The sequence below is a fragment of the Protomyctophum bolini genome, assembly GCF_963924005.1.
Source record: "Protomyctophum bolini genome assembly, chromosome: 15".
Taxonomy (NCBI): domain Eukaryota; kingdom Metazoa; phylum Chordata; class Actinopteri; order Myctophiformes; family Myctophidae; genus Protomyctophum; species Protomyctophum bolini.
Genome location: NC_137876.1, coordinates 6,119,506 through 6,137,994, shown reverse-complemented (window position 1 = coordinate 6,137,994; position 18,489 = coordinate 6,119,506). Strand labels below are relative to the sequence as shown.

The following is an 18,489-nucleotide window of genomic DNA, read 5'->3' as shown; positions in this document are numbered from 1 at the left end:
ACACACACACACACACACACACACACACACACACACACACACACACACACACACACACACACACACACACTCATGGTCAGTATCATTATTCAGTATGATTCAAGGTCAATATTCATTTGTGTTTAAAAGCTCTATATTTGTTCAGTAACAGGAGTCTCCATGTCTTTCCAGTTTTTTATTAAACAGGTCGGAATACCAATTGTATCCAATCAGGATAGAGAACTCAGTCAGGGATACAAGGTGACACAAAGAAATGAGCAGACACAATTGGAACACTAATTAAGCTGATAGATGACTATATTCTCTCCTGAGAGATGTTTTGTCACCTACCTGACCATGTATTTTGTACTTTGTCATGACATCCCGGCATGTCACACTGCTGTCTCTACATTGTAGTAGACACATGTGGAACTAATCTAAACATTGATATTAAACAACCTTCAGGAGAAATAAACAAACTGGCAAAAGAAATAAATGTAAAACATAACCCCACATAATATTACTACAGGATTCGTTTATTGTTTTTAAGTTTATTACAAAACATTGTTGCATCAGTATGAATTAACTGATGCAATAATAAACTTGAAACTAAGCTTGTTGAAAAATGTATTGAACTTATCTCAACCTACTCGGTTTAGGTATGTTATACATAAAGACAGTACCAAATCACAAAAAGGTTGTCTCAACACAATTCTTTGTATTCAGTATCACTACAACCACTATATTAATGGCAAGTATTTCCTACAGCCTACTGTAAATGGCTTTATTTTAAATGACAGTTAAATTAACCCTTCTGTATACTATACACGTGTTGTCTTAATTGAAAACTGATTGAGTGTTAAATTAATCTAATCGATTCGATTGACAGGAGAGATGACCAGAGGAACATGGAAACGTGGATTAAGGACTGGATAGAGTTTGCCAGTGAAGGTGCAGCCAGTGAAAGAGTATAAATGAACTCTGGCCTCCACATCATAAAAGGAGACCAAACCCTCCTCGTAATCCACAAACACTCCCACTGTCTGGACCTTCTCTCTTACACGGAGGGGGACACGAGGGTAAGCAAGAGCCTTGTACTCATTTCTATTCAGACTTAAAGACCAGTAACCACTGCTGGGCCGCTGATCGATTGATTGTTTCCTGCTGATGGACTCTCTGGCCACTCCTACAGTCCAATCCGTCTTCCCTTTAACCTGAACCTCATAGTAAAACCTTCCTGAGGAGAAGCTTTGTTTACCCAAGACACGTGTACATACAGAGAATCTCTCTTTGTTGATTGGGAGATTCTTCATGATGTTTCCGTGTCTCACTTGTTTTCCATCCTCAGACAGGATGAGTTCGCAGTGTGCTGTATCAGAGTCCAGAGTCACATCCACTGCATATTGCTGGACCCTTCTCAGCTCAGCATCACGTAGCTTCTTCTCCATCTCTTGACTAAGTGTCTTATTTAGAGTGGTCCTCACAGTCCCCACAAATGAATGATGGATATTGACCTTTGACCAGTCAATGGTGGGTGGAGGGATGTTGATGGATGGGAAGTTCTGGAGGAAGTGGAGGTGGTCTTCAGTGTGTGAGAGCTGCTTCAGCTTAGAGCTTCTCTTCTTTAACTCAGTGATTTCTCGTTGCAGATCTTTGATGAATGCTTCACCTTGTTTCTCTGTTGTTTTCTGCTTCTCTTCAATCCCATCAATGAGCTCAGCCTGACTTCTCTGAATACAACTTATCATATCAGTGAAGACCTGCACACTGTCTGCTATATCTCTGTCTGCATCTTTCTTACTGAGTTGTACCGAGTGCGTGACCGCCTGAATCTTCTCTTGTCTCTCCTGGATCATCTGCTGAACTTCAGCCTCTGTCTTTCCCAGCTCAGCCTTCTTCCCTTCATATGCCTCTTTCAGAGATACAATTTGATGTAACTTATGGTCTGTCTCAGTACATATCTGACAAACACACATGTGTCCAGTCTTACAGAACAGCTCCAGACGTCTGTCATGTTTCTTACACATAATGCCTTCCAGGTTCTTTACAGGATCAACTAATTTGTGTCGTTGTAATGCTGGAAGTCTCTGATGAGGCTCCAGGTGAGTCTCACAGTAAGAGATCTGACACACCAAGCAGGACTTCAAGGCTTTGAGCTTATTGGTCTCAGTACAGACGTCACATGACACGTCATCTGGTTCAGCAGGGTCTTGGTTTGGGCTGGATGTTTTGTTCAGCTGCTTGGATTTCCTGAACTGATCAGCCATCTCTGAAATGAAAGTATTGACAAAGACGCCTGGTCTCTTGCAGAAGATTGTTTGACACAGTGGACACTGACACACATCACTAGTGTCCCAGTAATGTGTGATGCAGGTTTTGCAGTAGTTGTGTCCACATGGAGTGCTGACTGGATCAGTGAACACATCCAGACAGATAGAACACAGGAACTGCTCTTCAGACAGGAGCATGCTGGCAGAGCTGGCCATGTCTAAACACTGAAAGAAAGAAAAAAAACAATAACTTCTCACAGATCAATAGTTATGAATCTGATCTGCAATAGAGCACAATAATGTTGACATGGACATATTATAAGCTACTGTACTAACTGGAAACCATATACCAACTGAAACATTAAATTACATTTAAAAAAATATGAAAATAGGGGAAAATCATATCTGGATACTGACGGAGAATTTCCATCTTACTATTGTGTTTTCTACATAGCGCTCACTGAGTTTAAGTTGACATTTAGTAACCAATTATATTGACTAGATTTACCATTCTTTTCATATAACGATATTGTTGATCATTATTTTTTTCTCTTGGTCCTCTTCTCTTCTGGGATACCGAGAAGTCAAGGCCCAATACAAAGATAACGATGCATTCTCGCTGACTCCCACTCAACTCTCTCACCGTTGTCCGTTGTCTGCCTGTTTCTCCCTTACCTCAGTACCTCTCTTCCCTCTCTCTCCCTCCCCCCTTCCTCTCTCTCTCTCTCTCTCTCTCTCTCTCTTAATAATGGAGTCATGCCTTTTATGTTATTGTTGCTTGAAGATCCTGCCACGAGCACATCTGTCAACTAACATCCACGTATACGGGTAATAAATAATAAATATCACTTTGAACCACTTGAGAGGCAGCTTTTGCAATACTTATTCCTCAACTATTTGTACAATAGTGTACAAATTTGCCACATCAATACAGTTACAAATTCTCAGTTACTGATTAAGTCTTTATCTGCTGTACTCACCTTTTCACTGTAATTGTAAACGTCGCGTTGAATGTTTTGTAGAACTTGTTGTGTGCGGTGTGCCTCAGTTCAACTGTTTAACTTTCATTTCACTAGATCTGCGTCACTGTCTGTGAATCTCCTCCTTGTACTGTAGTTGTTAACCCTTCACAAGCTCCACTCCACTCCTCTCTGTCCATCTCTGTCAAAATCAAATTTCCCACTTTAAACAAAAGAAGCCTGTCAGCTGCCGGTCTATGGGCTGGTGACTGCAGTCAAATTCTGCATGTTAATTTTAGGGTGTAGAAATGGAACCAAATGGACCCATGCATATTCGGTCCATTTGGTCCATCTTCTGTACACTCTCTGAAATACAGTAACACTCAGGAATGAGTATACTGCTGAGAAAGAAGTCTCAAGTAGGGGTGCAACGGTTCAGTTAGACCACGGTTCGGTTCGAACCTCGGTATGGGGGCCACGGTTTCGGTTCGGTTTCGGTACAGTAAAAAAAAATACCCCCTTGTGAAGTGATCCCCAGGAACGCGCCCTACTGTACCCTCTACTGTACTGTACTGTACTAGTGTCACTGTACTGGCACACACGAAATCATCATATATACAGTTAATAATGTGCGTGTGTGTTAGGTTGTGCACAGGTGGTGAAAAACAACCACGCTGTTTTCATGCTCATACCCAGCCAGCCAGCCAGGCAGTGGCTTGCACCACTCAAAAAAGTTTATTTATAGCATTTTCTTTTCTTCTCTTTTTTTAGCATATATTATTTTATTAGGCATTTCTGCCTTTTCATTATTTTAAAGGGGGAAAAAAACCTTATATTGCTATTTTAATGTGCCTCATCATTATTTTTAAGGGGAAATAAATGCACCTATGCGCTCACACGGGGCATTAAGCACATGCAGGAAAGAGGAGAGGAGAGTGTCTCCTGGGAGGGGAGTCATTCACAGTGAATGCGTCGTGTCTCTAACCCTAACCCTACAAAAGTTTACAATAAGTCTACATGAGGATTTAAGGATATTATGCTTATATTATTAGAAGAAGGGCTTCTATCTACAGTCATGGATTGGACATGGGAGTATTTTGTTGGTACTTTTCTGACGGAATGAATGTCCTGCTGCGGGTTGTTTTTGCTCTCACCCTCTTAATTAGCACTCAAACAGCGAGTGCAGATGCAGAATCAGATCTGAACAAACTTACAACGACCGTGCTTAGAAGCCTGTTGGCGCGAGGTTACTCCGCTGTGTGTGTCTCTGTGTATGACGATCAATAATTATTCCAAGAACGACGTTTAAAGACGAGTGCTGGATTCTCCTCATCATGCCGTCTCTCTCTCTCTGTGTGTGTGTGTGTGTGTGTAGGGGGTGGGCCGACAGAGTGCTACACTTCTGTGACCGAAAGAGTGCTAGACTTCTTAGTAGGACGGTGTGTGACCGATAGAGTGCTAGACTTCTAAGTAGGCCAGTGTGTGACCGAGAAATACATTCTTCGCAGCTGTAATAAATTAATTAATGCAAACCGAAATAGCGCGGTTCATTAGAGCGCATTGAACCGTGTATGTGGAACCGAACGGTTCGGTTTTCGGTTGAAAACCGTTGCACCCCTAGTCTCAAGCAGCCAGAAATATATTGTTGATCAATATTCAGCTGCTGTTATTGGCAAGCCAGCAGTGTGGAGGATGTAGGCTGACTGAAGCATCACCTCTCTGAAAACAACCATGCAGTATGCAGTGGTGGAGAAAAGGTGGTAAAAGTATCAATACTGCAATATAGAACTATACGTTGTTACAAGTAAAAGTCCAGAATAAACGTAGATTTAGGTCGACACAAATCTTATATTTAGTCGACTAAAACTAGACTAAACACTAAAACATTCCAGGTGACTAAAATGTGAAAAGAATTCGTCGACGAACATTTTTCATAGACGAAAATTTTTCGTAATAAGACAAGACATGTACCAGAGTGTCCTGATAGGCCTGTCAATAAGACAAGACATCTGATAGGCCCGTCACTAAGACAAGACATACTGTACTGTACTGTACTGTACGTACTGTAGGAGGTAAGTGTCTCCATTATCCATTATCCAACATAGTGTTCGACGTCAGCAGAAAAAATTAGCTAAAACCGTTCAACTCTGAAACAGACATGATATATGGCTATTGACATGATGGCTATTGGCAACTCGTGAGCACGCCTACCTGATCAGGTGACTATAGTCTCATGCACTCTATAGGTGCTGCCACACTATCTAAAGAGCCGTGCACGTTCTCGCTGTGCGCAGCTTCTTTTTCCGGGTTTTTAGACAGCTGGTGGATGGAAATTAAGCTCCACTTCCGCGGACGACTTGCGCGACGGCCAGATTCCCGGAAACGCTCTCCTCCGCGTCAGTCGTCCGCGGAGGTGGAGCTTAATTTCCATCCACCAGGTGTGGAAACAGTGTTTACCTGATATTTAAACCTACCTGCCTTACCTGCTCATTCCTGGCTGTGCGGACGTGCACCGCTGCTGCTGCTGCTGTCTCCCTGCCTCGCTTGCTCATGAAGTTTTTGCAAATCCCACCGCCTCCCCAGCGTCCACCTGTATACAGGCTCTGTTTCTAAATCCCCCCCTGCATGGGGGTCTAATTCATTCCCTGTAATGGCTTATAATTTAACTAAAATGTTAATGTTACAGCAGGGAATGAATAAGGACAGAGCCCTGACACCAATCTATGCTTCATATACAGTATATATGCTCAATTATGCTCAATAAATATATATTCTAAATTCACTCTTAAGAGTTGTCTGACTGAACTACTAATCTCTTTCGTTTGCTCTCGTTAGACTCACACAACTGTACTTGTTCTGCCCTTTAATGGCAAAGTGTTACCAGAGCCACTTACTGGTCATTCAATTCATTATATAGAACAGTACAGGTGTGCTGTGTATTGCCCTGATTAGGAGAAGCACACAGGTGTATGTGCTCGGCTGTTGATTATGTGTGTGCTCTGAAAACCCTCATTACACCATCTGTTGTTGTGCAGTCGACAGCATTGTCTGTAAGTGGGAACTTTTTATGTTCTTATGTCAGTACATGTAGTTTCTGAGTGATTGTGTATGCAACTTTATAATAATAATAATAATGGATTTTATTTATAATGCACTTTACATTCCTCTGAATCTCAAAGTGCTACAGTAGGCATTATGCAAAAAAACACGATTACACGATTTAAAGCACACAGTTTAGCATAAAAAAAAGAAAACAGTGTTATTGGTCAAGGAATAAAGTCAGTGGGTTTGGGGGAAGGCCTTATTAAAAGGGTAGGTCTTTAGTCCTCTCTTGAAGCGGTGGATTGACTGTGGCGCTCTCAGTTGTGCGGGGAGAGAATTCCACAGTTCAGCCGGGGCAGCTGTGGATATAGTAAAAATGAATATAATAATATAAAAAATAATAATGTAAAATGAATATAGTTATGATGTGTTCATGCATATTCGATTTATTTTTTACTGTTTTGGTATGCAAACTTTATAGTGTGTTTATGCATAGGCCTAATTGTTTCATTTCCACATGTGCTATGATAGATTGAGATTTTGTGTAGATTATAGCTCAGTGTGTTCACCTGCTTGTTTGATGGTTGTCTTTTTCTGTCTTTTTCTTTTTTATAGTTTTACTCCATTTATTGGTGATATGAAGTGTGACATTAATACTGGAGCTTGGACGCTACATCCTGACTCCCATCTCATTTTTAAAGTTTGGCTGACTGTCTAACTATGTACATGTAGCAAGGACAGTACAGTACTTTCCCCCCCTCTTTTTGTGCCACTGCAGCAGTTGAATGTACAGCTTGAAAACGTGTTATGTACGTATGCAAGATTTATGGACTCATAAATCCATAAATCATGGTCAACTATAATACCTTGACCATGCTCTTAACATGATTCATTTCCAATTCCAAGTCTACGATAGCATTGAAATACATTCCCCAAAGCATGTACAAGGCATCTTAATTTAATGCATGAAAGTACTGTGGGCTACATGGAAATGCTGGTGACTGTGAGAGTTCTCTGAGAAATGTGCTGGTGCCATTATTGAGCTCAGAAAGACTAATCACACACACACACACACACACACACACACTTGACACAACATACATGCACACACGTGTCTGTCTGTCTGTCTCTCTCTCTCTCTCTCTCTCTCTCTCTCTCTCTCTCTCTCTCTCTCTCTCTCTCTCTCTCTCTCTCTCAGTAACTTGAAACTTGAAGTGTCAGGCATATTTCAATGTGCCTGTCTCTCCATTTTATTAAGAAGCAGACTATGGTTTAATTAATCAGTCTCTGATTCTCCAGAGGGATGCAGCATTCATCTTCTGCATTTTCAATTAACAGAAATAATTGCTGAAGGAATTGAGGGATAGAAATCAAACGAGTGAAAGATCAATCTATACTTCTCGGTCTACTCTTGGCTACATATAATGCCTTTGACCACCCATAGGGAAATACATTAATACGTTATAGAGAGATATCTATTTCTATTTGTGTGCATGAAAACATTTATATAGGGTATATTAACAAATCATGGGTTTACAAGTATTTGAAATGGTCTTTGGTTAAAGGTCTGTCACGCCCCACTCCTCTGCCTTTGTATTTGAGCCTTGAATATATGGGCTGTATTTTGCGTGTCTTAAGTACCTGGTCTTATTCCCTAACTTGAGTAAACTAAAGACCTGGAGGCGTGATCAATGCTCTTTGGCCACTCAGAATAGCCAAATGGCTTTGATCACGCCTCCAGGTCTTTAGTTTACTCAAGTTAGGGAATAAGACCTGGTACTTAAGACACGCAAAATACAGCCCTATGACTCTAGACCCTGAACTCTTATTATGGCGTGACCATTTTGTGTTTAGTTCATGTTCTGTAATGCCTTGAATGTATATATTGCCTTGAATGTTAAAGAAAGCGCTTGTCATGTGTGTTGCCTTTGAACACTTATGACAGTCCTAAATTAGGTTTTGGACTTATTCTGTATGTTCCGTATTTTGCCCTGTGGTGTTTGGTTTTGGTTTACTGTTACTCTGTTGTTGTTTTGGCTGTGTCTTGTTTTGTAGTATTGTTCTGTGCTTTCCTGCCTCGACCTCTTGTTGGTGTTTCCTGTTCTGTCTTACCTACCTGGTTATTGTATCCTAGTCACCTGTGTTCTGTTTGCCTGTTAGCCTATCCTGTGTTTGATTTTTATTTTGAGTTCACCTGTGTCCTGTTACCCCTGTCTATTTAAGCCCTTTGTTTGCAGTGTCCTTGTTGGTCCGTAGACCTTTGTCGAGTGAGTTTTGTGTCTGATGTTGCTTATGTTTTTCCTTTTGGAATAAATACCCCTGATTTATAGTTAAATAAATAAACACCTTGAAGATAATCTACTCTAGGGGGCACGGTGGCACAGTTGGTAGTGCTGTCGCCTCACAGCTAGAAGGTCCTGGGTTCGATTCCCGCTCGGGACGCTGTGGGTGCTGGCGGCGTGTTTCCTCCTCCGGGCGGGTTGGCGAAAGGGCCTTTCTGTGTGGAGTTTGCATGTTCTCCCCGTGTCCCCTAGGGTAGGTACCCTCACAAAAAACATGCAGTAATCCTGGTCACTAAACTGCCTCCCCCTGGCCAGCCGGGGCGCCTGATGGAGGGGAAAGGAACTGGTTGGAATAACGTGTTCCTTCCACGTGCTACGTCCAACCAGGGAAACTCCCCCCTGTCAGGTGTAAAAGGAGCAACTTGGACACTCAGGCATGAAGGAAGCATGAGTTCAAGTCCGTTGCTCTCCCCTTGTCCCCCATATATGGGGACTAGGTTGGTGGAGGGTGTGTAGAGCCCAAGATCACATTAGACGATTGACACAGGGGTGAAAAATGGGTTACAAAATCGTGGGATAAAAAAAATATATATATATAAAAAAGAAGATAATCTACTCTGCATCTGGTTGCCTGCTTTTGGGTCCTACTCCGTAACTCGTTCCTGACAAGGTCTTTGGTTAAAGGTCTTTGAAATGTATTTTCTCTACACGTTGGACCTTTGTAAAACAACTCACGAGGATATATATCCTCCTTTAAAGATTATGCATTAAAAATGAAAAGACACAGTTTGTCATTACCCCAAGGACTACTGAACTCACCCTACGAATAAAAGAAAGGGGTTTGAAGTATATTTCATGCTAAAAGGAGACAGCTCTTTATGCTATGGAGAAAGGAAGCCAAGCTTTTCTAACGTATGAGGATTAAATGATTAAATGAGAAGAGGAAACTCCATGGATGATTGAAAAGCCATGAAATGTATGTTGTCACAAATACTGTAGCCTCGGAAACCCAGACGTTTTATTTACAAATACTGTGTCCATGTATAGCTTCCATATACTGTTTCTGTGGTAAAGGATTTAGTATTTAGACTAATACACTTGTGTGTGTGTGTGTGTGTGTGTGTGTGTGTGTGTGTGTGTGTGTGTGTGTGTGAGTGATAGATTTTAGTACAGAGACAAGAAATCCAGGGCAGAGAAAACAGGGGAAACATGTGACACATGACGAGTTGGATTTGAACTCGAGTCCTCACAACTTTATTATAGTTAGTAGCAGCATGTGGTCACTGCTCAGTGACTCTGTGCACTAACTAACTAACTGACTAGCACTAATTAACCTGGTGTATACTCAATGTTCTCCTATAGCGGTTTTATTGTCTGACTTCTGCTTTTTTTCTTGTTGTACAGTACATTTCCGTCCTCTCACTGTCCCTGTATTTTATCTGTATTCTAATGTTTAAGATCTGCATGTTCAATATGATTGTTTCTTCTTTAAACAAACAAAAACAACTATGAATGTATAAACATGCCTGGAGAAGCCACTTGCAAGCCCCGCCTAGAGGGTTTTTAGGCTTTCTCCTTCACATTTTTATTGACCTTGTGTATATCATTTCCGATAAATAAACACAGATAAATTCCTTGGTCAAACCATATATTCAGAAATGTTTGTGTTGTGATGCTCAAACTAACCAACCACCCCATTTATGAAACGGAGGCTAAAATGTAGATTTCCTTGTGCAAGCACATACAGATTAGAGTGTCGTCTTCATGGTGATGAATGGTATGACACAAGGAGCTGGGGTTAGGTTGTAAAAAGGTGGCCAGCTCCAGGGTGATCAGCCCTGAGCTTGTGTCGTTCACAATAGGCTCTACACACATACTGTGCATACGCTATTTTGGAAAATAACTGAAGGTTCTTTATTATTTGTCTCCCGAGGAAGAAATTTGTCTTAGACAAAGGGCCCGCATGCAAGCGTAGCCCTTGTATCTCATGGCGCAGCGCCAGATACATCTTTCTTGCATCAAAGCGGGTGAAGGCGGCGTGTAGTGTAGGAGTGTGTGTGAAATGTCATGATAAGTTCATTGTTGATGTAAGCGTATCCTGAGCAGCCCACCCAGATTTGGGTCCCATGGTCACGTTGTCTCAAAGTCCAGATAGTGAGAGGAATAAACACAGCAGGCTGTGCAGACAGTGCAGCCTTGGTTTTCAGCCGGGAAAGCACCCTCAGTTGATTGTGCGACCGCCTTGTTCAGAAGCCAGAAATAACTCTTTTCTATACTTCTCTGGTTTGACCAGAATGGAACAGACCCTTAATTAGTATCATCTGTAACACCTGTGAAGGAAGTTATTATTTCCAAAATGGTGTATGTGCATAAAGCCTATGTCCTAGTCATGACAGAGTGGCAGACTTCTCATGGGACTATGCATGGCAGGGGGCCAGGGCATCCTTTTCCCTGAGGCAAGCCTATAGGCTGACCGCATATGGCTCGCTACAGGGGTCTTTCCTCTTCATAAAAGGCCACTTCTTTTGAGTGCTGATGGACTATGGCCTCTGACTCCCATCGTCCCATGCAGGTCTGCCTGCAGTCTGGTAAGCGAGGTAACTGGCCTAGCTCAGATGGTTTAGACCCGTTCCCAGGGCTGGACTGGCCACAGGTCGTACCGGGCATATTCCCGGTGGGCTGCGACCGTAGGGGGCCGCTATGATTTTTTTTTTAAAGAAAAAAAAAAGGCAGGCAGGTCCGGGCGTGCTGCCATTCTGCCAGTGCCATCATGATAATTTCACTGTACCTGTATCACAGTGACAAATAAACCCTCTACAAAGGGTTGTGTAGTTGTCTGTTGGTTTGTATAATTTATGTTGTTCTGTAAAAGTGGTGGTATTAGGGCTTGTTTGTTTGTGTGTGCCTCGGCGGAGTCGGCGGTAGAGTTTCTGCTATCTGCGTGCTGGTTGTGGTGGGCCGGTCTGGGCCAAATTCACGCGAAAATGACCGGGCCGAATTTTTGTCCCAGTCCAGCCCTGCCCGTTCCTGGTTACCTTGCTTAGCCCCCTAAGGTGGTTGGATGGTGGTGCTAGGGAGTTGGGTGGCAGCTTGTTTGTCAACCAGGGTGGATGCAAGGATCTTTAGGACTTCATTATGACGCAGCTGACGCCACGTGTAACGTCCTTGGGTGAGACTGGTTGAACACCCTGTGGGAATGTACTGAGAGTGGCTGGCATGAAACAAAAGTTCACACCCCGGTTTGATTTAGTTCCATTTGTACACTCTTCAGAGTACAAAGTACCACTGAGGATTGTATTTTGTGCATGTCAAAGATCTCTTCACTCAGGAATCTCACTCTGAGAACTACATTAGTAGGCTATGTGCCATCTTGCATTATAGTCAATATTTGTTCTGCTGTTATTTTCTATATATTTATCTTCTTATTTACAACTGTCTCAGTGGGGTGAATGGACAACTATTCTATAAAACTGATAACAAAAGAAAGTAAAATAAACTTACTGCTTGGTCATAAGGTTTGGGTAGCTCTGGTCCATAGCCAATGCTTCTATGAATCATAGAAGCATTGGCTATGGACCAGAGCTATAGGTTTGGGTAGACAGCTCTCTCCATTGTTTTCAAAGGCTGCAGGTCAAGTCAATAAACATCACAAGATCAATATACTGTACCACCAGAACAAACTCTTCCAAGAACATCAGTTTTCACAATCTCTCTTCAAACCCCAAACAACAGGGGATGATTGCAAAACATAAATCTGAATGTCAATCGATGTGTGTGTGTGTGTGTGTGTGTGTGTGTGTGTGTGTGTGTGTGTGTGTGTGCGCGCGCGCGTGGTAGCGTGTGTGTGTGTGTGTGCGTGCGTGCGTGTGTGTGTGTGTGTGTGTTATAGGGCCTAACTGAGTGGAAGAGTAACTGAGCAGCTTGTGTGTGAGGGCAAGATCATGGTTGTATCAAAATCAATACAGTTTTGTGTTACCACAAGCAATCTCACAATCCTGACAATGCGGTCTAGATCTCTTGCTTGTATTCCTCTGCTGCCTCCAATCACGTGTTCACGTCATCTCTCTTAACCCCGTTTTCCTGACAGCTTGCGCATATGAATTGAAAACAAACACTCTCAGACATTCACACATTTAGAGCTGACAACCCTTAGCCATTGCTGTGAAAGTTGAGGGTAACATCAATGATTTAAAGAAAGACAAGAGGTGGGGTTTTTTTTTTAATGAGAAAGCAATGTTAAAAAGTTGACATGGTCTTCGTGCTTTTGGGCAGTGATGAGAATGCAAATAGTGTGGGGGAGGACCCTCACACTAGTTATTTTTCATCACACGGCTCACTAGGTCCTTTATTGCATTTCTTTCCTAAAGAAGATAGGACATATTGTGCTGCCTCACACAGCCATCCGACCCAGCACACACCCACCCACATCCACAATGGAGAGAGAGAAAGACAGACAAACAGAGACAGACACACAGGCACACGAACGCACACGCCACACACACACACACACACACACACACACACACACACACACACACATTCAATATTGTTGCATTCGCCCTGGTTTCTTCTGACAGGAAATGAAGAAGGCCCTATCAGTGCAGTAATAAGGCCACACTGGTGATGAATCTCTGATCAGGGATACTGGGAGATGGAAACACATTGTCACAGAAAACACTCACAATCCAATCAATATAGGCACCTATGCAGCTATGCCACTACTGTTGACTACACCCAGAGAAGCGAACAGTCTAATGTACTATAAGCTTTCATTCACTGCTCACAGCACTCAGTTTTCCCTCTCCTTTCACCTATGATAGAGATAGCCATAATATATGCGTTGGTGGAAATGACATTTTACAACAACATCAATTTGACTACTTTCATCCCTCAACCCTCACTTAATTCTCTCTCCCCTCTCTCCATTTTCCAGGTGCATTTGTGATGAGTAGGCCTACCAATTTAATGTTTTCTTGCACAACATTGTTTTGACTGAGGAATATTACCAAACGACTGATCGCCCCTTTACCAAAGTGAAGAACGCATCCTGACTCCTGAGGACCATCACAGCCTGTCTCGATTATTGCAGGAGTAAGTGACATCAATGATCTTAATTCTTGTATTAGCCTACTTTACACCATGCAGGCTGCGTGCTTAGATAGACGGTTTCCTTCAGTAGGCTGCATAATATGTTTAGTTCAGGAAATGTGATTAATGAAATCAACATAAAACCTAGAAAACCTGAAAGCATGTGTATTAAAATGTGCAACAGGAGGTAAAGCAACAACAGTTTGAGAAACAGCTCAAACTTTGTGAAAATGTGTTCCGCCACCAAATATCCGATTATCTGACTCAAAAGTCTCCTTGTACGTTAGTTATACAACTAGTTTAACACCTGAAACTTGATAAAAAAGTTAAAGAAAGTGGGCTGCATGCCTTCTTCTAGATTCTAGAAGATCCCTCAAGGGAAACGTAATCCTTAATTTAAAATGCATACAGCAGTGCCACCCTGTGAAGATCAGCGTTTATCACAGCCACAAACTAAAAAGTCAACGCAGTAGACGAGTATATTCCGACACCCACGCAACACCGCCATCTTGTGGTAATGTATACATGTTGCAACAAACGCCAACTCTTAAACCCGGAGAGGTAATAGCAGAAAGTGTGCTGGCTGCCTGTATGTATGGCATTGTTGATAGTTGGCAGTGGCTGTGGCACCACTAAGTTGCTTACACAGAGCGAACCTAATCCATAGTTTCGGAAACTAACAGCTGGGACTAATACACGAAAGCGTGTATTATGATACGCACCTATTACATTCAGAGGCAGGAATCTGGTGAGATCGCCTTCAGGCTGAATGGAAGGAGGCAAGGAGCTGTCACATGATGTGGGTAAGCGGTGTGAAACACACATCGCATCAGTGACAGACGAGGCTTCCTCTATCAAAGGGCGAGAGGAGGAAACCGGGAGCGAATTGTTACTGCAAAGTATCTCACCGATAGGCCTATCCTGCGTGGGGGTCCCATCTCAGAATGCCTCATAAGAGCAAGAAAGATAAGGTAAAGTGGGGTGGGCTAAGGCTTATTGTACTTACTTAGTGAGCTGGATAAAGAATCTAGAGCAATGTTTCTTTTACGTTCAAATGTTTTATTTTGTATTTTGTGTTATACTTGTACAGGATTCCTCCAAGTCTGGAAAATCGAACAGATCTGGAAATAAAAATGGACTCGACCAAGAGGTAATGAGTTTTTTAATACTTTTTATAGTTTCACTTGCCAACAGAGTAATATAATAGCCTTTACTAAAGCAGCCAACTTTTTTCGGTTTGTCTTAATTGCAATTAACTAAAAGGCTTTAGTTGCAATTAAGACAATTGGTACAACACACATTTTTGAATATATTGAATATTTGTAGCCTATAGCATTATTAAGACATTTGGCCCAAATTCCTATATTGACAAATATCAGAAAGAGGCAACAGATATAACAATATTTGTATTTTACTACTGTTTTCTTTGTATTTAATAGATCATTTTTGTTGTTGTTTTATTATACTTTGTTCTACTTGGCGACCTTGTAAGCCCCTCTCGCTCCCGAGTCCCATGCAATCATTCACTCAATCTCTCTCTGAGAAGCCCTTATAACCATGGCCAGTACTTGAGATCAAATCCTATTTTAACCTCACCCTAAACTTGATCCTATAGCACTATGTGTTTTTAACCTTTCATGGACAGGGTTAGAGTTTTAAAATATAAAGTAGTGGAACTCTATCCATCTTAGCACACGCACACACGCACACACGCACACGTCACACACACACACACACACACACACGCACGCGCACACGCACACGCACACGTCACACAAACACACACACACACACACACACACACACACACACACACACACACACACACACACACACACACACACCACACACACTTCTTTTTTGCTATTGTAACCTCAGCCAGTGCCCAGTGCCTAATGCTAAAACTTAAATGCCTAATCTAAACCTGACCCCAACCTGAATCTTTTATTGTAACCGTAGATCTACAAACTTTCTTAGCCACAACCTGAAGAATACAAGGTGCATTTTCACAGTTCTTACTTTCCACGTAGGATTATTTTCTCCTCCACACACAGATAGTTATGCGCGCGACACACACACACACACACACACACACACACACACACACACACACACACACACAAAGATTTTGTAGGCCTCAAGATCAGGTAGATTATAGTTATAGTCACCAATGTACACAGTTTTGTGTATTTTTTAAATTTATTTTTTACATAATAGGTGGTTAAACAACTAGTCGACTAGTCGACTAGTAAACTAGGCAACTAGTCAACTAGTAAAAATGACTAGAAGTGAATGCCCTAACACACACACACACACACACACACACACACACACACACACACACACACACACACACACACACACACACACACACACTGGAGACCAGTTTATATTGGTTTGTCTGACAGGGCACATTCCCTGGAGATGTGTTGAGTAGGAGTTTAACATGGCATTTCTAAAAAAAATTATCCTCACATGGACCAGTAAATTGCTTACAGCAAACATAATCTGTATTTTTGGCAACTGCCAGCTGTAGAGTCCTCTTCGCTGCTCTTTAGAACATTTAGATAAAATGTAGTCTTTCTTTTCTCTGTGACATCACAGAACATTCTGCTGTGTGTGACTCCTCTGAATAGCAGTAACTCCTAGCTCCAAATACATCTTCAATGTTTGTGCTACTCTTTTGTACTTTATACTTGTTGCATACTGTATGTATGCTGTATCACTGACAGGTTGTACCGTACGTCTTGTCCACATATTGTACTGTACAATACAATACAATACGTGGACAGTTCATGACGTCCAACTGAGATGGATTCTGTTCACTGCCGGACTTGCCTCCCAGGCTCCGAGAGCGTTATCGCTCTGATCTGTTCTCAATCATTCTTTCCATTGAATCCCATTAAATGTGCTGTCAACAGAGACAGTAGGGTACGCGGTCGGATTGGGATCGGGTTCCCTTCCCGGGAATCACCTGATCTGATTCGGAAAGCAACGTGACCCTTAGCCACACAGCAATGACATCTCTCCTGTACTCTCCTTTCAATGTGTTCACTCTCCAATCCCCCCACCCACCTCTTCCTTGCCTCTTTAAAGTATTTTTGTCACTGAATCCAGGGACCATCCGATTCACAGACGGCCTCTCTATACCCATCCAGCTATAGCCGCCCAGATGTGGTCTGGTCTAACTTAGTTTTGAAGAAAACGAATAAACCCACACACACATCTGCTCCAATGTAAGTTATTGACAATGTTTCAAGCCATCGGGTCAAACTCGAGATGTGTGTACCTCACCCACATAAATAGACACCCAAAGGTCACGTTATCAATCAGTGGGTGGTACAACACAACAGGGCAATCAGGTCAAAAATATCAGTCAATCAAACAGATTGACTAGATACAGTGTTTAACATTTACACATCAACACGCGTGATTAACTTTTCCCACATAAATAAAAATCAATCAATCAATTAATCAGGGGCAGGAAGCATATATACTCTTTCTCTGTTTTTGATCTATTAATATTAAAATATGCACATTTCACAGGCCTTGGGCTCTGACCACCACAGCTGGCCAAAGCAAAGTTTCAGCTTTCACCAAGTGGCTAATTTGTAGAAGCTCCCGAGTCCCCACCTTTAGTGAGAGACTGAGCATGCATTTGGAAACCAATCCCCATTGCTGTGAGTTTTCTTATCCCTTGATAACAAGGCAGGCACAGACAGCGAGGCCTTGAGGGTCGTGAGTCTGAGTGATCCGGTAGACGGCAACGCAGAGCAGCTGATGGCCTGTGTGTTGATGTGCGCGCCATCTGACATGCACACATTAGTGGGCTAGCTAACTAGCTACTTAATGTAAACAGACTGGCTACAAGTAAGCTGGTACACAATCACATGCAGCCATGCAGGGAGTGTGTGTGTGTGTGTGTGTGTGTGTGTGTGTGTGTGTGTGTGTGTGTGTGTGTGTGTGTGTGTGTGTGTGTGTGTGTGTGCTCACGTGTGTATGTTTCGCAAAATCTTCTTATGCAAAAGGCATACATGACTAGTGAAAGAATGTGAAAACGTCACTCTGGTGGCAACTGGCAAGTTCTGCACATAATAACAACCTGTTTGAGTGGAAAGCAACTTTAATCTTCTCCTCTCTCCACTGTACTCTAAAAGGCAATTTGAGTAATTGTGAGTCCTGTGCGGTTTCCTTGGGGCAGGAACAGCCTTGGCCTCAGCTCCAGTAACGGGAACCCTTCCTCTGCGACTCTTGTTTCTGCAGAACTCCAATAAGAAGGTGTCGCCCACAGCTCAGATCATGAGGGTAAAGAACGGTGGGAAGAAAGAGAAGAGGTTCAGCACTGCCAGCTTCCCCCTCAGTACAAACCGAGAGCTGCACAAACTACCTGCGCTAGCCGGTACAACTCTCACATACAGTACACTCTTTAGTTACACCTCTTCTCTTCTCTTCTCTTCTCTTCTCTTCTCTTCTCTTCTCTTCTCTTCTCTTCTCTTCTCTTCTCTTCTCTTCTCTTCTCTTCTCTTCTCTTCTCTTCTTAAAAGCACAAGGAGAAGAAGAGGAGAAGCTTTTAGAAACAATCCACATTGTATCTGCCTCTCTCCCATCTAGCAAACAGATACGTAGCCTTTTGCTCTGCTGCTATTACCCCCCTCTACGCATGCTATACATTTCATCTCACCTCGTGAAACTGTGAACTGTGAACTGTTTCCTATAGTATACACTTAACCTGAGCTCCCTATTGTAACATCCATGTTACGGTAGTATGCAAACAAACCTAATTACCATATATAATAAATTGAGTGTTTACTGTCACTCTGGGGGGGGGGGGGGGGGGGGGGAGATAATAATTAGGTCGTTTGCACAAGA

General features: G+C 42.4%; 1 protein-coding gene across 1 annotated transcript; it reads right to left on the bottom strand.

Moving 5' to 3' along the window:
- Positions 1 to 465: 465 nt before the first annotated feature.
- Positions 466 to 3,325, bottom strand: LOC308330120 (E3 ubiquitin-protein ligase TRIM21-like). Its single transcript, XM_080784818.1, has 2 exons — positions 3,230 to 3,325; positions 466 to 2,474 (listed from the first exon to the last, which is right to left on the bottom strand). Exon 2 carries the CDS (start codon positions 2,463 to 2,465, stop codon positions 849 to 851), a length of 1,617 nt encoding a protein of 538 aa, XP_080640944.1. The 5' UTR covers positions 2,466 to 2,474; positions 3,230 to 3,325; the 3' UTR covers positions 466 to 848.
- Positions 3,326 to 18,489: the final 15,164 nt, after the last annotated feature.